This window comes from Acomys minous (assembly GCF_964271855.1).
Source record: "Acomys minous genome assembly, chromosome: 2".
Taxonomy (NCBI): Eukaryota; Metazoa; Chordata; class Mammalia; order Rodentia; family Muridae; genus Acomys; species Acomys minous.
In genome coordinates, this window is record NC_140484.1 from 78,096,158 (window position 1) to 78,123,992 (window position 27,835).

The 27,835-nt window shown below is 50.5% G+C and overlaps 1 protein-coding gene across 2 annotated transcripts; it reads right to left on the reverse strand.

Annotated features, from left to right (window-relative positions):
• Positions 1 to 389: 389 nt before the first annotated feature.
• Positions 390 to 27,835, reverse strand: POLR3E (RNA polymerase III subunit E). 2 transcript variants are annotated; one of them, XM_084773194.1, is made up of 21 exons: positions 27,681 to 27,835; positions 22,637 to 22,707; positions 21,273 to 21,323; positions 18,590 to 18,667; positions 17,836 to 17,951; positions 17,380 to 17,462; positions 14,926 to 15,033; positions 14,610 to 14,656; positions 13,711 to 13,830; positions 12,695 to 12,780; positions 12,355 to 12,399; positions 12,183 to 12,274; positions 11,261 to 11,381; positions 7,902 to 7,983; positions 6,453 to 6,512; positions 6,203 to 6,360; positions 5,676 to 5,737; positions 4,670 to 5,193; positions 2,807 to 2,884; positions 1,815 to 1,940; positions 390 to 757 (listed from the first exon to the last, which is right to left on the reverse strand). In XM_084773194.1, the coding sequence occupies exons 2-21, from the start codon at positions 22,670 to 22,672 to the stop codon at positions 701 to 703; spliced, it is 2,130 nt and encodes a 709-aa protein (XP_084629320.1). In that variant the 5' UTR covers positions 22,673 to 22,707; positions 27,681 to 27,835; the 3' UTR covers positions 390 to 700. The 2 variants fall into 2 exon arrangements, with proteins under 2 accessions (XP_084629320.1, XP_084629319.1); XM_084773193.1 differs by having other exon boundaries at positions 14,610 to 14,659.

Consider the following 27,835-nt stretch of genomic DNA (forward strand, 5'->3'; position numbering starts at 1 on the left):
ATACACAAAATATAATTTTATTTTTTTACATCAAAGAGTGATAACCTTGCTTACACACTGGTTCCACACTTACCTGGTTCAGTTTGCACCTTTATGGGAACAATAGGAGAAGATGCAGTTGATCTAATGTTTTGCTATGGTTCGTGTAAACAGCTGAGACTGCTACAGAAAGTAGGCTGTTGTAAAAGGGAAAGTGGCCTCAGAAACCCAACAGTAAAATATTCAATTTGGTCTTAATAAAATTGGCAGAAGTCTTAGCAGAGAGAAACTCTAAGACTAATTATTGGCTCCTAGGCATTTTAAATATTAAAAACCTTAAGGTTCTTTTCTCTTGTAAACATAACTAACTTTGTTGGCATCATTTAAAAAAGGAAAATATTAAACCATGATTTTCATAATCCTGCCCACGTCAGTATACACTCTCTTTATTATGAGAATGAAACCAAATAAGCAAAATACATCAGGAATTTCAAATTGTACTTCAAAGAAGGCCCGGTTGGTCTCTGCTGGGAGCGCTCTCACTTACGCTGGCCCTGCCACTGGCCGAGTATGAGCCCCTCTGTCCTCTGGGCCAGGCAGTGCCGCAGGCCACGAGGTGGGCAGATCCTCTTGCTCTGTCTTGAGGCAAGTCGAGGCTACTTCTGGCTCTGCCATCCTTCCCTGGGCTTGGATTCGTTGAGCTAGTGGTTTGCTACTATTGTCAAGATTGCACTGTTCCCTTAAGGTACCACATGCCACCATAGCTTACACAGCAGTCCTAGGAATTAAGAAAACACGTTAAGGGCAGATTTTAGCAGGAAAGATAGCTATTGCTATCACAATCTGATTAATGAATAGAATACAAATAGCAAATCAAAAACTGCTAAGTATTCTGTTATGTAGCCACTTTGTCCCTAAAGGGTTTTGAGCCACCATTCCTCAGGGATATTTTAAGAGGTATTATAAATATAGATGTGCTTTACAAACAGGAAATAAATGCTTTTCAAGTTGACCAAGACAAGAGGACTTAATAAGGCACACCACTTCCATGACTAAGATAACAGGGAACATGTCAGTGGCTTGCCGGGTTCCATGTCTACAAATATACCACAGTTCAGAAAAGCATTCCTCCAAGTATTTTCACTTTTTTTGTTCTTGTTGTTTTCTAAGACAGGGTTTCTCTGTGTAGCCTTGGCTGTCCTGGACTTGCTTTGCAGACCAGGCTGGCCTCGAACTCACACAGATCTTCCTGCCTCTGCCTCCCAAGTGCTGAGATTAAAGGCGTGCACCACCACGCCCAGCTCGTATTTTCACATTTATGCAAATGTATTCCTTTTTTTTTTCTTTTTTTGATTTTTCGAAGTTTCTCTGTATAACCATGGCTATTCTGGAATTCACACTGTAGATTAGGCTGGTTTCAAACTCGAGATCTACCTACCTCTGCCTCCTGAATGCTAAGATTAAAAGCATGCACCACAACTGCCAGGCAGTACTTCTTTTTAAATTAAAAAAAGGATTGTACTGCAAGTGGTACAGGATTCACAGGACACAGGATTCTCGTCTACACCTGCCTTCTACTAGATGAAGATGATACAACCCGACACAAGCTCTGCTGTGTGAAAAGGTTCCGTCTCTTGCCCGTGAACCCAAGCTAGTCCTGAGCAGTTGATGCATCAGACTGGGGACTGGGGTAGAGCTGTCCTGATTTTCTGTGCACAGAGCAGGAATAAAGGCACCAGACACAAGTCCTTATTCCACACACGAGTGTCCTTAAAACGACAGGTCAGAGCCCAAGCCTAGATGCTCCGGTGAGGTCACGCGCACAGTGAACGCACCTTTAGCACTTTATCCACCTCCTGTTTGCTTAGGTCTTCGCCACATTCTTGAGTCATCCGAGCCTGGATCATGTTCCGGCGGACTCGGTAATTTTTGGAAAATATTTCAAGCAAAACCTGTCGATGCTTTAAGAAAGAAAATGTTAATATAAGAAACAGTATCCCAAATGTGAAGTATCCCCAAACAAAAGACCCAAAATGGTGGCCCCAGCTCCACCTTGCAGTATCTAACTAAAAGCCTGTGGCTCAACACTTCTGATTAAAGATTAGCAACTCTGGCCCATTTGTCACTGTTTCAGGGTGAACAGTTTGGACTTTTAAGAATTAATTGGCACTTCTGCTAAAACAGTAAATTTTAATCTTTGGGGTCCAGACAAGTTCATGATTTAAAGACACCCAAACCTCGGCCCCAAGGGCTGCACTATACAAACACCGGAGAGGATCACAAGACAAAATAACCGTTAATTCCAGGTCTGAGACAGCTAATAAAACACCTTCCATCCTGCTGTTGGGAACCACAGAGAAATGTGTCGGTATGTTGTTTGCAAGCCTGGCTGGCATCTCTATCCCTTGGAAGCTCTTCAGAAACCTCATAATGGGGCCACCACACTCCTGGAAACCGTCATCTTCTCTTTTTTTTTTTTTATTTTCCTTTCCGAGACAGGGTTTCCCTGTGTAGCCTTGGCTGTCCTGGACTCGCTTTGTAGACCAGGCTAGCTTCAAACTCACAGCAATCGCCTGCCTCTGCCTCCCAAGTGCTGGGATTAAAGGCATGTGACACCACCACCTGGTACCAGTCATCTTTTCGAAGGTGATACTGTTCTACTGCAGCAGACCCCTAGTTCAGGTTCAAGCCACTGGCACACTCTGCCTGTCCTGCAGGGTGTGGAGTGGTTTACTACAGTGGGCAGCTCCTAAAGGCCTCAACTTTACAGGACTCCTACTCTTGAGAAAGAGAAGATGGCGAGAAGAAAAATAGAAAGGCACCTCACCTGGTCACTCATGTCTCCAGACTCCCAGAGGGCAAATACCTTCTGCTCATCAGGGGAAGCAGCAGTCTGTGGGGGAAACTGGCCCAAGTATGAGTTGGTCATTTCTCTGTCTTATGGACCTGCTGCCCTTCCCACGTCACCCCACCTGGCCTGCAGCCCAGTCCTAGGAAAGTGTGGTCCCAGCTTAGTTCCTTCTACTCACTGTCTCTGGTTAGGAGAGACTGGATGCCAGGGCAACAAGAGGTGTTGGGGACGGCATTACAGTAATGCTGCCCTGCGCTGTCTGCCTGGGCTCATGCTCTAAGCTCTCCCCTCCCCCATCAGTCCTTAGGGCCTCCGTTTGGCTGTTTCTCACAAGGACAGCATAAGGTGTGTGGCAACAGCAACATGTTGGCAGACTCCCAAGCCTTTAATGCCACTTGCTTCAGGGTCAACCAGAAGCAGATGACAGTCCTGGTACCTGGAAAGGAGGTCAGGGAAGAAGCCAGCATTGTGCAGCCCAGTCTCTCCATCCTACACGAGGATCCTAGGAATTAGTATGCTCTTACCTGAGGGGTCACCCAACTCATTCGCCAAAAGGATAAGCAAATCCAGAGCTGTTCACTGTCTACAACTACTTAGCCCATAGTAGCAAACCCTGAGTCAGACCTGAGTCTATACATCTACTTGCTCTCTCTAAGCCCCATGTCCTTTGTGTGAAAAACTAGAAGGCAGGATGACCCAGGGCCCTTTATTCTTGGATATACTATGAATATGGTCCCTGGGTCAAACTACCTCCAGAGGCCAGCACTTCCAAGAGGAAGGACATGGCCAGAGCAGCTTCTGAGTGGGCAGGGAAAAGCAGCACATCCACAGCAGGTTCCGCACCTCCATCCATGCGGATGGCCCAGGCAATCTCACTACCACCATGTTGGTGCCCTTCTCTTGCCCAGTACACAGAAAAATAGGGCTGCCGAAAATGGCCCCACTTGGGGTGACCAGGGACCCACTCCCAGCACCTTCTAAAGCAGATCTCAGCAAGGAAGCTCTCCCAGAAGAGATCACAGGGACTGTTCCTTACACACAGAGGCAAGGGCCTTGGCCTAAGCATCATCCTCAGCCACAGGCACTTGTGAGCTTGGCACATGGCATACTCCCTATTTATAAGTCAGCACAGCCACCCCACCAACATCCTTACTACATTTGTCTCCTGGGATGGCATGGGCAGAGCCAGGCACTCCTTTCCAACCGAAGGCAACAGTCTCCTACCCCACTATGGCGCCCACGCCATGGGCAGGAGAGAACTGAAGTAGAGGTAGCTCATTTTACCACTGCCATGCCTAGTGCCTGAAATGTATGTGCAGAGGCCAGAGCTTATGTGGTCAACTGGCCTGCAAACCAAGGAAGCCATAGCTTCCCCATGTGCAGAAGTGCTTAGCTGATCTCTGTGAAAGCAGGACAGAGGCTCCAGACTGAGGTTCGCATTCCAGCTAGCTGTACCAGTCACGTCCTACGGACTACGCACCAACCAGCTAAAGGACTTGTGTTCACTGAGCCCTTGACAGCGGCTAGAGCCCTTACACACCTTCCTTTCCTGTGGTAGAAAACCCACACATCCACTTCAGATGAGGACAGGGAGCCTGAGAGCTGACCCAGCACACTGAACGCCCTGTCCTCATGCAGCTTCATGGCCACCGTCAGACACAGCCGCCAAGACAGACACAGCCACCGTCAGACACAGCCGCCAAGACAGACAGCTGTGGCCAAGGCACGGGTTTCTCCCCGTGCTTCTTGATTCCTGAGAAGGTGCAAATTGCCCAGCTGCCCTCCTGAAGGGCTCTGAGTGACCTTGTTTGCCTCCTGGCAGACACAGGCTTTACTTACAGGCACCAGTATCTGCCTGCAGCCAGCGGCCAGCACCGTATCCTGTAGCATTCGGTCCGAGATGCCGCTGAAGAGTGTGTGGCCCGGGGGCAAGCCTGCCAGGTGCAGATTGAAGAGGCGCTTGAGTTCGCTCAGTGTGAGCACAAACTGTCTCTGAAAGGTGGCTTCCACGAAAGCTTTCAGTTCCCGGGCCACTGGGCTGCTGGCACAGCCTGGAACTGGGTGCCCGTTTACGCTGTCCCCGCCCACTGCCCGTCCAGCAGGCAGCCCATTGGCCAACTTGGTGCTGAGGCAACTGCTGGGTGCAGTGTCCATGGGCTCCTCCTCGTCAGCCTCCAGCTCATCCCTCTCTGCTTCCTCCTCACTCAGAGGCTCCTCCTTGATCTGCACACTGGGCAGGGCAGTGGCTGCCCGCACCTGCTCCTTCCGACGCTGCAGCTCGCGCTCCAGGAAGGCATGGTTCTGCTGGGCCTTGGCTTTGGCTGTTTGGACCCGCTGTTCCCCAGAGACCAGACCGGCAGGCCCTGTGTAGACAGGCAGTATGGTTCAGAAGGGCACAAGTCCCAGGCAGACAAAGCATGGAGACAGAGAACAGGGGACACTAGAAGACGGCTCCTGAAGGAAGGAACCACGTGCTATCTTCCACCCTTCCTTGCTCAGGTAGAACTTTGTTACCTAATACTGGGGGAAGAAATCAAACTGGGCACAGAATTACAGAGCCCTGCTCCTATCACACTACCTGCTGATCCAAAAAGTCTCAGAATCCACTCTGCCCTGAAGGACACAGTACCATCCTGGAGGGGGAGGGGGGCGGTAGGAGGAAAAAGCTGTCCTGCTGAACAAGCGTTAGGCTGACTTGGTGGTGGGGTGGAGGGAAAAGGGAAGACAAGCACAGACGGTGAGCTTTGAGAACAACATGGCTGTTTTCTGGTTCTGATCCCAAAAAAAGGTCCCTTCTGGGCCAGTGACCACATTGGGAGCCTACCCAGCCTGAAGCCACACACACCTGATTGTCCATCCGGCTTCTTTGGCATGGTTTCTTTTACGAGATTATAGACTTTTTCTAATCTGAAAAAGAGAATAGACCCTTTAAACTCTAACCTACATGTAGTACTACCTGCCCCTAAGGAACAAGGCCCCAAGCCCAGGACACTGGTCACCAAAACACCATGTACACAAGGTTTTGTCAGGCCTTCTCCCCTGCAAGCCCTCTGAGCACACAAGTCCCTGGCCAGAGCCCAGGGCGAGTGTGAAGAGAGCAGCCGTCCTGTCTTTCTTGCTAGACTATGTGCCTTTCTCCTCCTCTCGAGCCCCTGAGAACACAGCAGCTCTGACAAGCAGGGGGTGTGGCTGCATCAGCCCTGTGCTAAGAGGGCTTGGGGACATTTAGCAGTCATCATCTTTGTGGAAAGCAGTGTACACATTCCCACCCGTGTGTCCCTCATTGCCCAGGTGCACTCCAACTGTGATGCTCCTAGGGAGCAGGGCCAGGGCCACCTACTACACCCCTCACACCACTCCACAAGCCCTTACTTGGCCTGGATGCCCGACCACAGCATATGCTGCCTCTGGACCACATCTGGGTGTTTCTTGATAAACTCCAGGTCGTAAGGCAGTAAGAACTCCCATCCTTTGTTGATCCTCACTACAGCCATGTGCTCCAGAAAGTCCTTCACATCCTCGGCGCAGAGCTGACAGGGAGGAGGAGTGTGAGTCATCGGCAGCTTCCAGCTCCCTCCTATAGCAAGCCCTTAGGGCTAGGGCCATGAAGAACAGCACTTACTTTGGTCACTGCTGCCACCTCCTTCCTTATCACCCATCGGCTCTGTGTGAACTTCCACATCTGAGGGAAAAAAGCATCATGTTCTAGGAGGCCTTGGCGAAGAATCTTACAGCAGAACAAAATGGGGCTCCTGCCCTACTCTTTTAGGAGGTGCTTTGGGTAGTCTTTTTCACCTAAGCCACTTTCAGCCTTTAGAGATGTGCTCTTTCCTCTAGGATGGTTGGGCCACCTCATTCCATCCAAAACAAAGTGTTCAATGGACAGGGCCTTGCACATCCCCAGGACCACCTAAGAGTGTCATGAGGATTAAGTAACAGGGTGCTGCCCCATGCATGGCGACATTCCTCTGTAGCACCTGCTGGTAGCTGTCATGGCTCCCTGCAGCCCTCTCAGTGCCTCATCAGCTGTCGTGTCTCTGACCTACCTCACAGGAGTACTCGGGAGAGGGGAGAGTGACTGACTGAGGGCCAAGATAGAATGACTGGTTGTCTATACTAACGTATTTAACACAGACCTTGCAGCTCCAACCCAAGTGTATGTGCCCACCTAGAGAAGCAGCCAAAAGCAAGGGGCACCTGTGCCTGAGTGAATGAGGCCGGGTGGGAGCAACACTCTGTGCCCAGAGCAAACAGACTACTGAGGGTCCTCAGCACCAGCTTCCCTCAAAGCTAACAATATCTAATCAGAAGAGCAAATGCAGCTGTCCTCAGACACTGTAAAGGCTGGTCCCCCATGACGAGCCTGTGCAGAGCACAAGGGCTATCATCAACAGCGCTAAGCAGCCGCATTTCAGTAAATTCAAAGTATAAAAGCCTAGGGTTAGAGGGCAGTGCAGAGTCCAGAGACGTAAGCTCTGGATATAACAGGGCAGCGTGAGAGGAAGGAGGGATGAGCTACCTAGCTCTGACATCACCAAGTCCAGAGATGTAACCAGGAAGCGCCAGGCTATGGTAAAAGGGAACTATTGGTCCCATCCAAATGCACATGTGCACATACACACATGTAGACAAAAGTCATACACATAAGTCTAAAAATAAATAAGCAGAAAAGCAGCCAGGCAGAGGTAGTACACGCCTTTAATCCCAGCACTCAAGGCAGAGGCAGGCAGCCCTGGTCTACAAAGTGAGACCAAGAAAAACCCAAAGTAGGTGTTGGACGGGGCTATGGACCCCATGCTGCCAATCACTCGTGACAACTGAAAACCTAATTTATGGCAAAATCCTGATTTAAGCTAACTCTACAACCACGGTGAGCTTCCTAATACACTACTTAACCCCATGAACACCACACACTGATAACTGGAGCCCTCTGGAATGCCCGCAGGGTCTCATCAGCTCAACATGCCCAGAGGAGAAAAGAGCACCGAGTAGAGCCCCACAGTGAGGCCTGCTCACAATGACCTCCCTGCTTGGTTCCACCCCTCCCCGTGGCCGGAGCCTAGGTACTTACGACAAAGTCTCGGCCCCTGCAGAGCACCTCAGCAGGCATGCCACTGTGAGGGCTGGATGAATCCTTGGGATACAGGATATCACTGACAAATCAAGCAGAGGCAGCTGGTCAGTCCCTGTCTGTAGTCCCACCACCACCACATTCTACATTAGAAGCCCAGAGCTCATAGTCCCAGCCCGTCCAGTCCCATCCTTTCACAGATATCACGCCTGAGTCTGCAGCCCTCTTCCCAGGCCCAGGAAGACGTGTGGAAAAAAGCAGCCCCTTCTCAACTCACCATGTCACTGACTGACCCAACCTGAAGGAGGAGTTAGGAGCTCAAAGACAAATACGCTTGGGACCTCAAGGAGCCAAGGCCTCTTGAGAAGACTCTGTCTCACAGGTCAAATATGTGTGGCTTCAAGAGGAACTAGTGCCGAAGCAAGCTGCAAGGTCTTCCCTGCTGCCCGCCCGCCTGCCTGCCCTGGAGCATGAAAGAACAGAGGCTGTGCCAGGGCCCAAAGAACCTTAGGGAAAGCCCAGAGGCACATGAGCAGGCCTGGTCACTATACAACGCCCACCCTACCTCCAGCCACAGCGCCAGGCCAGCTGTCATGGCTCCTCTGCTGGAGTCCTCCCCTCATACCAGCCAGTCCCGAGCAACTCAAGCTCCAAGGTTAAACTCTGTGGACACAGACCTGGCAGTGCTCTTGGCTGCCACATAGAGATAGAACCCACTGTGAACTGTGAACTGAACCTAGTCAGGCACATGTTGTGGGCCCCTGTGCTTTGAGGACAGAGAGGGACACTGAATGGGGTAATAAACTGAATACACACAAAAAAAGACATATTTGAATCAAAGTCCGGTTGTTGTTTTTGTTTTGTTTTAATCTTATATAGATGCAAAGATAGACCTGGCTTAACATCCTTAACATCCAAGAGAAGGCTTACAGAAACCCTTGCCATGTGTAGGACACCCAAGCTGAGATAAGCCATACCTCAACAGCTAGGCTTTCCAAGGACAAAAACAGTACAGACTGAGGCCAGGCAGATTCAGAGTCCACATTCAAACCCTTGTGAGGTACAAGTCCTGGGCCGGCCTCTCTTGGTCAGTGTCTTGAGATGTGTGTGATACAACAGCCCCTCCTGGCTTCTATTTGCTCACAGTGTAAATACAAATAGTACCCACCACCACATTTAACAAGCAATGCGCCATGGTAAAACTCTTCCATAAAGAAAACTAGGTGGGGCTGGGTATGGTGACACACACCTTTAATCCCAGTACTCAGGGAGGTAGAGGCAGGTGGATCACTGTGAGCTCCAGCCCAGGACAGCCAAGGCTTCAGAGAAACCCTCTAATCGCCCCCGCCCACACACACACACACAAAGAAAAGGAAAGAAAAGAAAAAGAAAAAAGAAGACAAGAAAGAGAACTAGGTACTCCAACATCAAGGTGTATTTACTGGGAAAGGACACCACCGTGTGGCAGTGAGAGGGATACACTTACAATCAGGTTGGCAACAAGTAATGTAATGAAATGTTTTGAATTTTAGAACTATCCACATTTTATACTATTCACTTCACACTACATTCTTCAAAGCCTTTGTTAATGTATTTACTATAACACCATTTCATTCTAATTAAAGTATGCATTTACAAGGGTTGGCTTGTGTATTCCAGACATCATGCTGAGAGCTAGGAACTAATGGGGCTAACAGACTATCTCTACTCCCTTGAACTGATGGTCTGATGAAGAACTGGAGGAGAAAGGAAGCTACTGAAAACATCCATAAAGTCAGGACCTAAAAACCCCAACAGGTAATGTAAAAAGAAAACCACACTTAAGCCTTTCTAATGCAACAGTGGAAAAGCCAAAACAAGGAAAACTGCTTCAAAGCAACCAAAGGCAAACAAAGATCACCATCAAGGAACAAGAATTAGGCTGACGTGGACTTTTCAGGCCGGGGAGGTGGCTCACAGGCTAAAGCACACGTGCTGCACGAGCATGCGGCCACAATTTAGGTCCTTAGATCCCACATAAAAAGCCAGGCAGGGGGCCAGAAAGATGGCTCAGCAGTTAAGGGCATGAACTGTTCTAGCAGAGGCCCTGAGTTTGTCTCCCAGCATCCACAGCAGGTGGCTGTTGTACAGCCATCTCTAACTCCCAACTCCAGAGCGATCTGACCCCTCTCACCTCCAAGGGCATCTGCACTCACTTACAGTACCCACATACAGACACACAGACACACATAATACACCTATAATCTCAGCATCTGGGAGGCAGACAGAAGAGCCCCAATGGCTGGCAAACTAACCAAGATGGGGTAACTCCTGTGTCAATAAAATAAAGTGAGCAGGGCCTGGTGGTATACACCTTTAATCTCCCAGCACTCGAGAGGCAGAAGCAGGTTGATCGCTGTGAGTTCAAAGCCAGCCTGGTCTACAAAGTGAGTCTAGGACAGCCAAGGCCAAACAGAGAAACCCTGTCTCGAAAAATCAAAAATAAATAAATAAATAAATAAAAATTAAAAATAAAATAAAATAAATGTATAAAATAAAGTGGAGAGCAATTGAGAAAGACACAACATCAACATTGTTTGGGCCTTCACATACACACATACACATGAACATACATACATGTATGTGTACATCACATACACAAAGAATCCATCAATGCACAAAGAGAATAATCAGGAACTTAAAAACTAAGGAAAACTGTGTCTTTAGGTCTGTATTAAACGCTATAGCACCCTTCAGGCAGACTGTAGTTATCCCAGATGTACGCTGGGATAAAAGTATGATACAAAAGGCAGACGTGTGGAACTGCTGAGTTGACTCAGTGGCTAAGAGCACTGACTGCTCTTCCAGAGGACAGGGATTCAATTCCCAGCACCCACATGGCAGCTCGCAATTGTCTGTAACTCCAGGATCCAACACCCTCACACTTATATACAGACAAAACACCAATGTACCAAGGAAAGAAAAATGTAAAAACCTATATATATGTATGTATACATATGTATATGGCAGACATGTGAGTAAGCCTACGAGCACTAACTGGATAAAGTCTTGTTGGCCTGAAAATATAGACACAATTAAAATATACATGAGAGATGTGAATAGTTAAACATTCTAAGATTTTGAGCTGTCTATGAAGAGAGTGAAAAGCAATTGATGTGCAGCTAAGCTGTCACAGGTGCTGTAGGGAGCCAATAGAGTCAAGAGACAACGCCCAAATTAGTGTGTGTGTCCGTCCCTGTCCCCCCCTCACTAATTACTAATATGAAAAAAATGCAAACAGAGTCCTGGAAACATAAACCGCAACTAGGCAAAACAATACCAATAATATCATTCAATTTATAGACTCCCAGACAGCTTACCTTTTTACCACCCAGTTTCCTTGGACTAACATTGCCACCTTCTGGATGCCACGAAGAACAGCCACGGAGTCCACGGAGGGGCCCAGGAGGCTCATGAGATTGGCAAAAGGCATGACTTTCACTGAGGTGGATAGACAAAGGACACAACTCACTGGCCAAGTGACGAGAGACTTGACCCCTTCCATCTTCCTCACAAAAGTTTGTAGAGCCTAAGTTCCCAGCCCTCATAATTCATAGGAGTGTGAGTAGTAACAATGGTGCCAGCAGTATCACAGTCAATGGCAGACTGTATGTCAGGCCTGTGCCTCTCAAAGAACAAATGTGAGGATCTGTATGGAAAACTAAGGGGTACAGACAAGATCTTTTCACTACTAGGCCCAGAAAGAGTTGAAAATTCCCCCACATTCAGTTGGCTAGAAAAAGCAGAGCCAAGATTTGACCCCAGGCCAGTTAACCTCAGGGAGCCCAGCGCAGCCTAGAGGGAAGGTCCCGTCTGGAGCCGTCTACAGAAGCCTAGACAAGGCAGAGGGTCCTGCTGTATCGGGTCTAAGACTTCTCAGAGGAGCCCAGAGCTTGGGACTCAGCCCCCAAAAGCTCCGAGAGAAAAAGCAAACAGGAGCTAGTCCTTAACGTATGGAGCCCAGTAAGGCACCAAGACAGAATCCTACTTCACACCCCATGTAAGGCTGTCCTCAGGCCCATCAGTGTCCAGGAACCCACACTAGTCTTCTACAGACAGACCAAAGCTCACGCTACCCTGCCTGGGTTCCTATGGGAGAAGAGCTCATCGGAAGGGCAGTCACACCTGCGTGACTTGGCACAGTGGTGCATTACTGATCTGCCCAGACAAGAATGGAGCTGCCAAGCTGGGTAGACTCCGGGGAGAGGGGCTTTGGCTCTGGAGGCAGAGAGCAGGACTCACCATTCTTCATCAAGACCTTAATCTGATCAGCCAGGGGCAATGTGCGCAGCTGGGCCATGGACAGGACATTGCTGGGAGCCACAGGCTTGTCCCTGTTAGAAGCAGGTTGAGTGGTTAGAGGAAGCCAGTGGGAGACAGTGGAGGGGGTGGGACACAACAGCCCTTTACTCACTTCTCCTCCTCCGGGCTGGGTGGCATGAGCATCATGAGGTATTCACTGTAAGAGGTAGGAGTGCAGGGGTGTCAGAGGCTCTGTGGACTCTGCCTCACCCCTGCATGTAAGCCAGAGCACAGCCAGGTTGAAAGCTGGACCGGTGTAAGCAGACACCCAGCCCCCCAACCCCCAATAGTCCCCAGCTCCTAGACAGCAGCCTCACAGAACATGAGGCTCACCTATGCCACGTCACCCTCCTGGAACGTCTCCAGGAGCAGTGTCTGCGTCCCTCCTTCACCCTGCCTACACAGAGAAGGGGCCACAGTCCCAAAGGTGCCTTTCCCAGAGCCTTTCCCACCTGGGTGACTTGACGAGCTCCGTGTTCTCCACCCCGCTGGATCCCTGGCACAGCAGGTACTGGCGCTCATGCTCTGAGCGGCTATCCTGTGAGGAAAAGGCAGCCTAGATCACCTCCCACTCCAGCCCCTCACTGCCCTGCTCCAAGGCCAGCCATAGGCCCTATGCAGCACCCGGAGCACAGCACTCACACAGCCTCTGCAGTGTGGTCTCAATCACCCAATCCCCTGGCTTCAGGACCCCAGCCCTCATGATCTGTCTGTAGTGCAGAAACACCAGCAAGGACTGAAAGTGAGCTAGCACTTCCCAAGCACCTGCCGTGCGCCAGGCTCTGTACCATGCTCATTCACATAGTAACTAGCTCTACACAGCTCAAACTATTCCTGTTTCACAGGCAAGAAACTGAGACTAACAAGGAAAAGGCATCTTTCCAAGGTCACCCAGGAAGGAAGTTGTAGAGGATCGCAAGTCTGACCCTGAACCTAAGGCTCTCCTGATACTAATCTCTTCCTGGAAAGTTTAGTTGGACCTTCCCCCAAAGATTGGGGAGACCTAGTCAGGGACTGAACACTAATGTCCAATTGCTTTCCTTGCTGAGTGTAGTGTCAGGTTGCAAAGCCCTGGAAACCAAATATATTAAAACTCCCCTGGCCAGGCGGGCAGCAACCTGAGAGTATGTAACAGACAGCATTCTCCAGGACAACCCCAGATGAAGTGTCTAGCTTGCAGTCAGCATGTATGGTGCATGAAAACCACTAACCAAACACCAGCGCCACTGCATGCACAGCTTTGGGGACCAAACCCTAAACTGGAACAGTGGATCTCTGCTTCCCTCGCTCTATGACATCTGCTAAGTGACACGTGGACACGATGCAAACTGCCTACAGGACTTCACACTCTCTATGGCATTCAAAGTGGCCATGCACACTGTGAAGCTGAAGGTGAGACAAGCAGCTTCTGGGCATCGAGGATCACGCCCCCCCCCCGCCCCCCACCCCCGGGTCCTGCCCCGCTCACCCTCACACCGTAGTAGTGCAGGTGGACCCATGGTTCCTCTGCATGCTTCTTCTGCAGGAACTCATAGGACTGTACACGGCGCTGGCGGGCCTGCTCAGACTCTGGTCTGGAGAACCGCACCTGTTAAAGAGGTGAAAGGTCACACCCTTGGATCTGTGGCCCCACAGATCTTGCCAGACCATAGATACCCCCCGCCCCCAGCTTTGCTATTGAAATTCAGTCTGTGAACTGCCAATGAGAGATGGGAGTGGTGTTTTCTTCCTTCTGTCTGCTCTGGCTAAGGCTTTATGAGTGGGCACACAGGTGCCTGAGCAAACCTTTCCCAAGAGGGTACAGGAGGTTTTAAAGACTACCCAATAGGCTGATGAAAACAGGACAAACCTCCGAAGCCTGAATTCTCTGCCACATGACTTCAGAAGACAGTCCACCAGGATGTGCAAAGTCTAGTCATTTCTCTGACAGCTGCGAGATTATTGTAAACTTAATACACATAATCAGGAGGGACCTCATACATCCTGAGTGGAGGCCTAACAGTCAAAATCTTCCAAAAGCAAACTTATTAGCACAGTAACCACTCTTTGGCACCCATTAAAAAGGCAGAATCACACAGGTAATCAGCATGAGACTCTGTGAGCCTGTGTGACTTCACTGGGGCTCCTGGGCTACACCTTCCTGTTTCCAGACAACTCCTGCCACACCCCAGGATCCCAGCTGTTACACAGAACAACAAGAGTCAGGCTGGGCAGGGGTAGACTTCTCCCTCTAGGCAGCAGGCGAGGAGGTTCAAGAGCTCCACATCTGTTATGCCCAAGGCTGGGGAGTCCATTCCGCTCAGACCCTGCACCCCCCGCTGTCTCCTGCCAGCCATGCTGCTCCCACTTTCCAGGGCCAGAGCTCACCGTGATCTGCTTAACGTCTTCTTCTGCCTCGTCCTGAGAGGAATCCCCTGCTGCAAAGCAAGCTGTCAGTACAGCCTCTACTGGAACTGCTCATTCTGCCCCAACACAACCCTCCCTCAGGAAGGCCGAGCAAGGGGCTGTGGTCTCAAATGGGGCAGTTTAAATCTCAGGTGCTGTCTGGCAATCTGTGGAGACATGTTTTGGTTGTCCCAAAAGTGAGGATAGGGGCCTGGGGTGCCAGTAAGCACCCCACAGTCTGACCTTTTTCTTATGCCCAAGTCGGCCCACCCAGACCACAGACTGTCAGCAGGCTCACCCTCATTGGCTGCCTCCCTCTCTCGGTGCTTGGCATCTGCTTTATCCAGGTAGGAGAAGCTGGGCCGAAGCTGCAGGATGCCATGTAAAGGCGTCAAGTGGAGCTCACCTGGCAAAGGAAGAAGGGCTTGAACATGCCTCTGTGAGCCAAAGCAGATATACCCAACTTGCTCAAAGGAATCACCAAGTCCCCCAAAGGCCTACACCTACGGCTAAACCACCATCCTACTCCAGCCCCAAATCTAGCCTCTTCAAGAGCACCAAGTAGGCTATTTCCAACTAGGCAAAATGAGAACACCCCAGAGCAAGAGCTCAAAGGCACTTCCTGGAGACTGACCTCCCCTCCCCTCCCCAGCACTCATGCCCCTCCCTGCCCAGTCAGGTCTCCTCTCCCCTCCCCTCCTGCTCCCTCTATGCACCATGAACAACTCAGTACTTTCCCTTGGGCCTCTGCCTCACTGCTGTTGCCAGAGCCCTACCAAAGTCCATTAGAGGACAATCTGGTCTCTATGATCTGTCTCTGGCTGCAACAATCACAGCTTCCAGAGCTGGAGAGATGGATCAGTAGTTAAGAGCACTTGTTGCTCTTGAAGGAGACCCAAGTGATTGATTCCCAGTACCCACAGGGCAGCTCAGAACCATCCATAACTCCAATTCCAGGGGATCCAAGACCCTCCTCTGGCAACAGGCATGCACACAATACACATATACACATGCAGACACAACAGTCACACATAAATCTTAAAAAAAAAAAAAAAAGTAAAAGTAAAAAAGCAGCCAGACAGTGGCAGTGCAGCACTTGGGAGGCAGGAGCAGGCTGATCTCTGTGAATTTGAGGTCAGCATGGTCTATAGTGACATCCAGGGCTATACAGAGAAACCCTGTCTTAAAAAGTAGCAAGGGACTGGGGGGAGATCCAGCCTAGAGACATGGCTCAGTACAAGACATAATAGCTATGGGACATGATTTTTTTTTTCTGAGACGGGATTTCACTATGTAGTTTTGGATGTTCTAGAATTTAACAAGCAAACCAGGCTGGCCTCAAATTCGCAGAGGTCCACTTGCCTCTGCCTTCCAAGGGCTGGAATTAAAGGTAAGCATTTGTGACACAATTTGAACGTGTTTCCTCTGTACTTAGAGCCAAGCCCAAATGCGGGATGAACTTAAGTGCCCTGAGCATCTGGCAGGTGTGTTGAGTGGGCTCTGACACACAGACATTCACCTACCTGAAGCTCACAACTCCATACAGGTTAATAGTCTCAGAATTGTGGCCACTATGCCACTCTCAATTTTGGCACATTTTCAGCATTCCAAAAAGAGCCTGTCACTCACGCCCCACACATATCACCCTTCCTCTCTACCCATGGGGACCAGTCAGCTCCATGCATCGACAGACTTGCTTACTCTGCAGCTCATAAAGTGGGACCATGTAGCATGATGGTTAGTTCTGTCAGCCTGACAGCCTGGAAAAGGAGTCTCAGTGAGGGACTGTCTAGACTAAGTTAGCCCAGGGCAGGTCTGTGGGCCACTGCTGATTGTGGGCGGGATGACTCCATGGGCAGGGCCCTGGATTAGAGTGGAAAAGCAAGCACATGCATTTGCTCTCATCTTGATATAAAGTGATTACTTCCTGCTGCTCTGACCTCCCATGTGGTCCATAACCTGGAACTGTCTTTTCTCTCTAAATTGCTTTGGTCAAAGTGTTTTATCAAAGCATAGGAAAGAAAGCTAAAGCGTGAGGTATGCAATTTTTTTTTTTTTTTTTTTTTTTTTTTTTTTTTTTTGGAGACAGGGTCCCTCTATATATCCTGACTGTCCTGGATTTCCTACGTAGACCAGGCTGGCCTAGAACTTAGAGATCCAACTTCATCTGTCTCCAAAGCACTGGAATTAAAGGTGTGCTTAGATTAAAGGCTGTACACAGTCTTCTGAGCCTGGTTTCTTCCATGAGTGTGTAAGGTTCGTCCACCCACACCCTCCACATGACCGTGAGGTTGTCGAGTGGACATGCCATACTTTGCTTATGCGTCACTCGATGGGCTTTGGGTTTGCTCCCATTCTCTAGCTCTCGTGAAAACGGCCCTAAGAACATCTGTGTGCAAGGTTTTACGTGGACATATTTTCATTTGTCCTCAGCGAATGCTGTCTATGTAAGAACCATGTACTTAAAAAGACAAACTTCTGCCACCTGTCCCCTGTGCTACCCTATAGTGCATATGTGTTCCCAGGAGCAAACAGACTTGAAGCTCCAACTCTGTCAGGCTGGAAGTGCCTGGCAAAGTCCTCTTCATAGTGCTTTGACTCCAGTGTCATTTCCATGCTGCCGTGATCCTGCTCGGTTCAGTGATAAGCAGAGGTCGAGACCGTGCACAAAGCTGGGGAGACCCAGCCTGGGTGACATCTCCAGGCCCAGCCCACCCTGTGCTCCCCCCAGGGGACAGCCAGCCCCAGGTACCTTGCCTGTAGAGTGCGGCTGCATAACGGGCTGTGTTGCTAGTGGTCTGGGAGGAACAGAAGGTCTGCTTGTCCATTAGCTTCCTGGGAACATAAGGAGAACTGGTGTCAGAGACTAGGATGCTCCAGGGAAGCTGACCCGGCCCCATTCCACCCCAGCACACTCCAGTCACACTAGCTAGGGCTAGGAGATGGGAAACCCACAGCTTTGTGGATCAAGAGATGAAGGATGGACACGGCCTCCAGAAGGCAGTTTCCCTTGCAGCCCAGAAGCACCTGGCCAGGCCAGGATAAGCCAACTTGAGAAGCAAGGTCTACAACACGATAAGTTAAAGGCCGAGACCCTGACATGACAGGGATCCCAGTGAAAGGGCAGAAAGGGCCCAGGGCCTCTGAGGCCGCTGGAGACTGCTCTTTAACCTTTACTTGCAGTAGAACCCTGGGGGCAGGGACTCACGAGGAATATGTGCTCGTCTCATCAGCACAAGCACCATCCACGTTCAATGCGATCTGCTCCCCTTTGCTGCGGCAGTAGTTTGGATTCAGGGTGTCGATGGCCATCTCAAGCTCTACCTGGAGGTACAAAGTACCAGCCAACTTGGAAGGTGCCATGGCACAGCTCCCAGGAACACTCCCAGAAGCAAGGGGTCCCTCCCAATGGACCCCTAGGATACAGTCTACCCAAGAGGTCACCAATGAAATTTCCAACAGAAATGTCTCAGTGCCTTATATGGTACAGACATAGTCTTGTTTGTCCCCTACTCCTCCACACCCCAAAGTTGAAAAGAAATTCTGAAACTAAGATATTAACTCCAGCAATCCTAGAACAGCATCTCCCCGTGACTAGGGACTGAGAGCCACATCTCCCACAGATGGGGAATTGGTCTCCGCTTCTCCTTGTCCCCTCACCCCAGCCAGAATGGATACAGGAGCTTCCTCTATTCAGCTGCTTCAAACCAGCCCACACCCACACCTGAGCACAGGCTTCCCCCAGGCTACCTCCCAACCTCCCCTGAGCCTGAGCCTGCTGGAAGCTGCCTCTCCTGTCTGAACAAGCTTGCCTTCCTATGAGTTCAAGGCCTGCACACTTCTGTTACCCTAATCCTCCCACTGCTCCTTCTCTGGGCTTCCGGTCCTCAGGGATCTGTCCTCTCGCTTCCGTCAAGCCCCATTTACCCTCTGCACCCACTTCTTTGGGAAGACAGCCCCACCTTCTGCTGCTTGGGCTTGATCTTGGCTGAGAGATGTGGAATGTCATCATAGGTCATCGAAGCTGGACGCACAGGATACTGGAGACAGAAAGGTACCCATCAGTCCACCCTGCCCAACACAAACTAGAGCCGGGCATCAACGGTTCCAGTCACAGACTCATCAGCAGCCATCCCCATTCACACTACTCCCACACCTACAGCACCCCAACAGAGACCAGAGCACCCAGGGCCCCACTCTGCCCGATCAAGGGGCTACCCTACAGCTTTCACCTGCAGTCTGACTCACAATGGCTGCTCTGAGCCTGCTGCTGCTGGACTACCTCAGAATGTCTGTCTTTCAAGGAGCGTGGCTGAACCCCTTGGTACCCTGAAGCTCGAAAGCAGGGCTGCGGGAACTGAGAATAGTGGGGCGCAGGACACGCTGCCACTCAGAAGGGCACTGCAGTGAGAAATAAGACAAGAGGAAGCCAAGAGGGAAACAGACTGACTAAGACTGATGGAGGCTGATCTGGACGCTGCACACAGGAATTTGTGGCCCCATTTTCTCTCCTTAGCAAGTATCTGTACTCTCTACAAGACCCTCTGGAGAGGGGTCGGTCAGTGGGTCCCTCCTGTGTACGGCTACTTTTATGTAAATGGCTTTCCCTCTAAGCCTCCTCTGAAAGTCTAGTCTTAGCTCTTGAGCACACAGCACCTTTCCATGAGTCCCCACAGAAATACTTTCCCTTTCTCCTCTCCCATGGAAACTGCTGATGAATGAACCCCAAATTGGTCCCCTGAGCCCTCAGTTCAAATCATCAATGCCCAATGTCCAACAGCCTCTGAGTGCACTTGAGGAGGTACAGCAGCTTGGGCTGAAGCTCCACTTTTGGGGCCACCTCAGGTCATCCACATTTAGCCTAGGAAGAAAGTGGTCATGTCCTAAAAACTACTCAGTAGCAACAGCAGGGCCAGCCTGCAGCACAAGTGCTTCAGGGAGCTATGCCCTCCCACAATAGCTCACAAAGCCACGGTATGCCTGTGCTGAGGCCCAAATCTCTAATGTCATCCAACGCCAGGCTAAGAAGGCTGGTTGTGAGCTACAGTACGAACTCTGCCACTTCCTCCATGCTCTCCCCTCCCAAAGCCGTGAGTGTGAACAAAGCAGATGGAGTAGGCACCAGCAGAGCCCAGCACAGGTGGGCACACATGGAGCCAGTCAAGGATGCAGGTCACCCTGGGGAATGGACGGCCTCTCCTCTGCACAGGTGCTGCTGTGGCCGTTGTTACTTGCCCCAGGCCCTCTCTGCAGAGCTCAGGATCCTCCATCTCACTCCCTCATGTGCCACACATAATCAAAGTAACCCTGATAACCACCTTATATGGAGAATGTAAAATGGCCCAAAGCAGGCCAGCAAGTCCTCAAAAAGTTAAATGGCGTATGAGGCAGCCATCCTATTCCTAGATGTGCATCCAACAAGTGAAAACATGACTCATAAAAACACACACACAGATGTCCAGAGAGCATTATTCAAACAGTAGCCAAACACAGACAATCCAAATGCCCAGCAACTGACGGATGATCACACTGCACTTCGTCCATAACGGCTACTCTTCCTTGTTTGTTGTACGTGTACCTGGAGGCCGGAGGACAAGCTCAGGTACTCCTCAGGAGCCATCCACTTTCATTCTTGAAACAAGGTCTCTCACTGGCCGGGAGCTCACTAAGTAGGCTAGGCTGGCCAGTAAGCTCCAGGAATCTACCAGCCTGCGTACAACCACAAACCTCCACACCCAGCTCTTGAGGTGAGTTCCGGGGAGCAAGCTCATGTCATTGTACTTGCACAGCAATCACTTTGCTGAGACACATCCCCAGCCCCACAGAGGCCATAAAAATGAGCCACTGATCCAGGATACAACACGGATGGACTCTATGTAAAAGAGACTGGTACTAAAGCCCACCCGTGTCATTTAATCTACATGAGATCCCAAACAGGCAAATCCACAGAAACAAAGGCAATGGCTGCCTAGGGCTCAATGTGAGAATGGGGTCAGTGCTGAGGTTGACTAAACACATGGGAATTCTTTCAAAGGGACAAAAATGTACTAAAATAGTGTAGTGGGTGCTGGCTGCACAGCTCTCAAATTGGTTAAAGTCTTGAGCACCGTTCACTTAAATGTGGAAAATATGGTATATGAATTGTATTCTAGTAAAGCTGACGTAAAAGTATAGTGACCACCATCACAGCCACATTATGGGACTGAGTTAACTTAGGAAAGCAATGCTGGAACACAGTAGGTGCTCAATACATGCTAGCCACAGCAGGGAAGGACAGTGGTAGGCTAACAACTTGGGGCACACAGGGGACAGGCCCAAGGCTTGCACATGGCCAAAGGATGCTCTGGAAGCAGTAATGGTCCTTGTCAGCACTAACTCTTTGGCAGCTGTGGCCTAAGCATTTCCATGCGGATGCATTCGAGCCTCTCAGGATCTCTATGAGCTCCACACTGTGACTTTCAGAAACCAGAGGCACAGGGATGTGGTGGAAGCCCAGTCTTGATAGAGCTGAACGGGCTGGTCTGGGACAACACCCCACATGTCGTCCTGTTGGCCATCTGAGCAGGTGAGCCTTACCATGCCTCCTGCCCAGCTCCGCCCTCCCTCAACACTGGCTTTCCCCTTACCTGCAAGTCCCATCATTACCTGAAAGAGATACAGCTTCTCTGCCAGACTTTTAGCCAAGTACACGTCGATCTGGGAACAAGGGAGAAGACACTTACAGTAGCCCAGGCACTCAGAGAGCACCAAGGCTCACAGAGGCAGCTTCATTCTAAGAACAGAGGTAACCAGGCCATGTCTCCCAGCCAGGCACATCCAGGATCCCCTCCCTACAGCTAGCAGGGAATCAAGACAAGAGCTTGCCTGGCCCCTACCCAAGGTCACTCTAACGTGGAGAGAACACACAAGCCTGGACACCAAAACTGGGGTGCCTCCTAAAGCCAGGAAAAGTGCTTTCTGGAGACTGGGGAGGCAATGTCACTCTCTACCTACATGGGTTTCTACTCTATGTTTTCTCCAACCTTGCCACTCTAGCACATGCACGTCACCGTCTAAAGGTCTGCAAAGCCCTATGCACCTGTCTGTCTCCGTTATTCTCCACCCACACTCCTAACTCCCAGGCTTTGCACACAAACTGCATTTCCTCCTGCCCATGGGCCTTTGCACATGCGCTTCCCTCTAGCTGGGATGCCCTTCACAGGTGCCTCTGACAACTCACTCATCCTTAGGAACTCAGTAGGGTCACCATTTGAGCAGAAGCCAGCCAAGGCTGTCTGGCTGCAGAGGGGGTCCCTCTGTGCTGTCTTCAATTCTCTCTGTGGTGACTTGCTTTCTTTACTGTAAATAACTCAAAGCTAAAAACTAAGTAAGTAGTACTGAACGAGAGAGGAGTCACTGTCTGTCTGGGAATGGTCTCCCGGGTGACCATGAGACTCAGGGCGGGTTCCAGAGATATCTAAGGAGTACTGGGGCAAATAGAGGGCCTGGGCTGGAAGGATTCTGAGGGATAAGATGACAACAAACAACTTTGTCTTTCTGTGGAGTCTGGAACCTGCCTGCCCACAGTTTGTATTCAGAGGCTCCTTATCTATCTCATGCATAGGCCAGAGGCTGCCTATAGTCCAGGACACAGGCCGGTTATTATGGCATTGCCCCTGGTACACAGTGAATGGAGTGAGAACCACTGAATGACAAGATCTGGTAAGCCCCAGCATGGAAACCACCAATCTCTTTCAGGTACTAGCATCTGTTCAGTGTCTAGCACTGCAGCTGGCTTTGTAGAGTGGGACAGCCAGCAGACAAGCTGAAGTCTAGACACATCAGATGAGGTCTCAAAATCAGAGTCATGGCCCCGAAAGAGAAAGTCGGCCACACAGGTATCTGGGGAACAACAGAGGCAAGAGCCAGGTCCCTAGATCATCACCAGGCCCTAGCCTGGCCTATGGACATGGACATGGGACTTGGTCCCATGGCCTGTGGTCCAACAGAGACCTGAGAGCAACAGTTACCTCCTGTATGACTGGGTCATCTTCTTCATTGGCCATACTAGGAGAACCCGCCACACAGTCCTCAACTCGATCTGCAAAGACAACAAGAGACCTGGGCAATCAGCGAGCCGTTAATCAACCTTTCTGATGCATCTTTCTTCACAGGAGCTTTGCAGGGAAGGGGAGGCCAAGACCAAAATATGAAGTCCTTTCTGTGTCTCAGGTGAAGGCAGCAGTGAGCAGGGAGGAGCAAGCCCGCAAAGGGTGCAAGCAGGAAGACCCAAGCCAATACATGTCAGCTGTACCTCTGGGGAAGAATTAACGAGCAGTTGTACAGGTTTCTTGCCCACTCAAAAAGAACTCCCAGCCAGGCCTGAGGAAGCTGGCAGTCCACAGCCATAACTGAAACACTGCAGTCCCGCGGGTCCTGTACTAATATAAAAGCCAGCCATCACATGGCCCACAGACTTTCCATAGTCTTTTCAGACAGCTGGCTGTCAGACTTTAACCCCAATGGTCTGATTTTTTTTTTTTTTTTTTTTTTTTTTTGTGCTTTGGGGTCAAAATGACTCTCTTTGAATACTCTTCTCTCAGGTTTATGAGGCAACAAGGCTGTCTCCATCTTACAAAACAGAGACTGAATTCAGAGACAGGTTACAGGACAGGTCATTATTGAACTTCACACCACATCAAGACAAGCACTGAACTTCAAATCCAGGTCTTGGGACTTGGTGACAGCCATAAGGAAGAGTGGGACCCTCCAGAGGGGCACATGGGTAGGCTTAAAGGACGGCAAGAACATAAACCCAACAACACAGACAAAGGGGGAGTTGGGGCCAAGGAGATAGAGTGGGATGCTTGCAGCCTTCCAGTCTTCTGCACCCAAAGACTCCAGCTGTCCCCACCCCTCTGCTCCTGGGTAAGAGACCCCAATTTTATCCACCTCACACCTGAATTATTTAAGACTTAAAAGAACACTAGGTGTGCCAATGAATGACTGTGATCATCCCAGCACTTGGGAGGTAGAGGCAGAAGAATCAATAGTTCAAAGTCAGCCTTAGCTATGTGGCCAGCTGGTGGCAAGTCTGGGTTATAAAATACCCTGTCTCAAAAACTCCCCAAAAAATTTAGCTGGGCACGGTGGTTCCTTTACTTCCAGCGCTTGAGGGACAGAGGCAGGAGGATCTTTGTGAGTTCAAGGCCAGCTTGGTCTACAAAGCAAGTTCCAGACCAGCTATGGACACAGAGAGACTGTTTCAAAAACAAATAAACTTAAACAAGAAGTTTACAAGATTTAAAGATGCATAAACAATTCCTTCAGTACAGGGTTTGGTATAAGCTAAGACCCATGTAAACTCATTTGTGGCAGACGCAGGCCACACTTGGACCGCCCCATCCTTGGCATCCCCCTTCCTCTTACTTCACACCAGCTCATCCTGTCACCCTGGCCACCTGGGCCACACCTCAACCTAGCCAGCTCAGCCTCTGGGCTGATTTCCTGTGTCCTTCCTGGCCCACAGTCACTGTTCAACTCTCAGGTAGCATCACACTGAGGGTTGCCTCCCCATCTTCTTCAGAGAGAACTTCACCTTTCCAGTGAACCTCAACAGACCTCAACCCTTTGCCTTAGGTCCACCGCCCACCACCTCTAACCTTCCTATCTCTTCTCAATCCATCTGGGAACCAAACTAACTGTTCTACGCTAACGTCAGGTTTCTTCCTGTGCCCTTGCAGGGCTTTAAATGCCATCTCTTTTTTTGTTTTTGTTTTTGTTTTTTCGAGACAGGGTTTCTCTGTGTAGCCTTGGCTGTCCTAGAATCGCTTTGTAGACCAGGCTGGCCTTGAACTCACAGCGATCTACCTGCCTCTGCCTCCCGAGTGCTGGGATTAAAGGTGTGTGCCACCACGCCCGGCCTAATGCCATCTCATTTTAAAGATTTATTTATGTATTATTTATACAGTATTCTGCCTATGTGTGCCTACATACCAGAAGAGGGCACCAGATCTCAAAATAGATGGTTATGAGCCACCATGTGGTTGCTGGGAATTGAACCCAGGTCCTTTGGAAGAGCAGGCAGTGCTCTTAACCACTGAGCCATCTCTCCAGCCTGCCCCTACTTTTCAAAACTGAAAACTGGCCCCAACCACTTTTCTTTCTTTGGCCTCTATAACACATTATCACCACCTTGGGGCAGTTTATGCTGTCCTTCCTGAGCAAGGGAGAGGGGAGAGGGGAGAGGCAAGCTGCTGGGAAATGGGCCGTCACAGCAGATCAGGACATGGAGGGCAGAAGGTCTGAACCATCTAAGCACAGCCCTATATGGCTGCCACTGAGCATCTGCACTGAGAGGATTTCAGGGGGAAGCAAGGAAACACAGCACATGCAAAAAGAGGCTGTAGGTTTGGAGAGTCTTTCATGGCTGATTCTGCCCAGCCCTGCCATCAGGCAGACTAAGGTGTCCTCCTAGCTGGATGATAGAGGCTCCTCCCTCTGAACACTGCACCTGCAAAGGTCATCACCCCCTTTAGCCTCCCAGCCACCAGTATCCAACTCAGTTGCTTTCAAAGGTTAAGCCTATCATTGGCGCTAATCTTTTCCTACTAACGATGGCAGCAGGTAAGTGAAATGCTGAAGAAGCAGTGCTTTGTGTAGCTTGACTCTTACGTGCCGCAGTGATGCCTTCCATCCTTGCCTACCCAAATAAAAATGCCAGGAGCAAGACCCCCAAGCCAATTTTATGACCCTCACTAATAAATCCTGACCTGCAATCTTTATAGCCAACAAGCCAAGCTTCCAGAGGCAGCTGTGGTGGCCCATGCCTGTAATACCAGCACTTGGGAGGGTGGGGGAGGAAGATTACAAGTTTTGAGGCCATCCTGAACTATTACATAGCAAAGCCTCATCTGGGGGGGAAAAAAACAGACACAAAACAAACAAAAGCTTCCAGGCACAGTGGCATAAGCCTGTAATGCATCATTCAGGGAGGCAGAGGCTGGTGGATCTCTGTGAGATCGAGGCCAGCCAGGTCTACACAGCGAGTCCAGGACAGCCAAGACTACATAGAGAAACCTTGTCTGGGGGTGGAGGGTAGTCCCAAAAACAAATAAACAAAACAACAACAACAAAACCAAAACCAAAAAACAACCAAAAAGGCTTCCCTAGCACCACTTTCCTATCTCCAATTCTCCAGGGACTGCCAGCCAGGCTTTGTGATAACTATGCTCCCTGCTACCTTGCTCCCAAGCCTTCAACTGCCCCACAAAGCAAAATCCAAACTCCCTTCCATGGGCTGCTAAGCTCTAACATGATCCTGCCCATCCCCACACAACTATCTCCCCATGGCCTGGCCATCAATCACTGAGCCTCCAACAGGCCAAGCCCCAAGCATGCTGAGGACCTCTGCACAGTGATCCCAGGTCATTTCCAGGACACTCAGTTTCCTTAGATGTAACCAAGGCCCCTCCCTCCAGGACTAGACAGGTTCCCTGACAAGCCGACTCTAACAGCTGTTTCCAACCCCTCCATTACCAGCACAACTTCTTTCCTGCATGGTCCTAACCTGGGACTTCCTCATGGGCTGCTCAGGTGCTGCCTGTCCTCTGCACTAGACTTTAAACTCCACGAAGGCGTCTCCGTGCTTGAGATTCCTCGACCATAACATGGAGGTGATAATACTTCGTTGTCTGTTCCAACGGGATAGTTACTTTTTAAATAAAAATAAAAATAAAAAAATTCAGCCTTACACAAGCCTTTGATGCCAGAGACAGAAGCAGGCAGATTCGAGGCAAGCCTGGTCTACAAAGCGAATCCAGGACAGCCAAAGCCACAAGGAAAAACCTGTCTCTGTGAGAAAAAAAAATAAAAAATAAAAATTCACAGCTCTTCTCCCAAACGCTAATGATGCCAAGCACCAATATAGTACCAAAAATATTTAATCTTCTCATTAGCTGTGTAGATCAAAATTTATAGTACCCAACTTAGAGATGATTTGCCCAAGGTCACAGCCCCAGGGAACCGGGTAATCAAGAAAACCAAATCTAGCTGAAGTCAAAGAGCCTTGATTTTATTCTTAACCAGTATGCTGCACACATCTTTGATAAAAGACAGTATGGTATAGTGGGTAAGAGACCGGACTCCCGTGCAGAACCTTACAGGTTCAAATCCCACCTCTGCAATGTTCAGGTTGAATGATAGCGTGAATTGCATAACCTTGGTTCCTTTCCTATTTTCATCCCTAAACCCGCGATTAAGCAAGCACCAGCTTCAAAGGATGAGTGGAACCTATAGGAAGGACTATTGCTACGTGGCAACACGTTTTCTTCCAATGTAAGACCGAAAGAGAGCCACAAATGAAAGGAGCTGGAGTGTCTCCCATCTTACCCTCTAAACCTTGTAACACGGGAATCAAACTATTCCCCATTTCGCAGATACGGGTATGATCTTATCTTTTCGCTCCCAAACCCATCAACTCTAAAGGCAGAATTCCAGGATGAGCTGGTATGTGCATGCACCTCTGTCCCCTGTGACTAGAGGATGCCCGGGTCCGGGTCCCGGTCCCGGTCCGGGTCGCCGACTCTGCTTAAGCACTAATCAATGAATGATGAGTCTCGGGCACCGTAGGGCCAGGCAGAGTTGACCAGGTTCGGCTAAAGCAACGCCCGTGGCCCGTGCAGGCAGCCCCGGCGTCCGAGGCTTCCTCCATGTCGCCGGTGCCCAGGCGCCTTCCCCACACCTCCAAGAGTAGCCACGCCACCGGGAACCGGTGCCCTCGCAGGTGCGGCTCGGGAGCCAGGCCCGGGCGGGGCAGCGCAGCCGAGGCCTGAGTCAGCGCGAGCCCCACCGCCATCGCCTCCCCGACGTCCGGCCGTGCGGGGCGACCCTGACCCAGGACGGCCGGGGAAGCGGGGCAGCTCCCTGTGCGCCCTGCCCAGGTCCCGGGAGGCCGCGGCCCCTCGGCTCGCACAACCGCGGGCCTCTCTGGCCTACCGGGCGGCGCGGCCCAGATCCCCGCGCGAGCGCAGCAAGCCGCGGCCCGACCCCCGCGGCTGCCGAGTCGGAACTCACCTCTCCGCCGGGGCCGCGGGCGGGCGGGCGGCGGCAACGGCCCAGGGACCCGCGGGCTGCAGAGACGGCGGCGGCCGGGTTTTTCTATTAGGCAGCGGCCATGTTGCTGCTGGAGAAACTCCGGCGGACACGTGGGGGGGAGCGGGGCCCGCCCT

What these genes read in the sequence shown, in the direction of transcription:
- POLR3E (XM_084773193.1), bottom strand. Translation starts at nt 22,672, where the DNA reads ATGGCCAATGAAGAAGATGACCCAGTCATACAGGAG. An exon ending in AAGACGTTAAGCAGATCACG is followed by an intron (nt 13,831 to 14,609) that starts GTGAGCTCTGGC and finishes CCTCTTTAACAG; the next exon opens with GTGCGGTTCTCCAGACCAGA. An exon ending in TAAGGTCTTGATGAAGAATG is followed by an intron (nt 11,382 to 12,182) that starts GTGAGTCCTGCT and finishes TATCCACCTCAG; the next exon opens with TGAAAGTCATGCCTTTTGCC.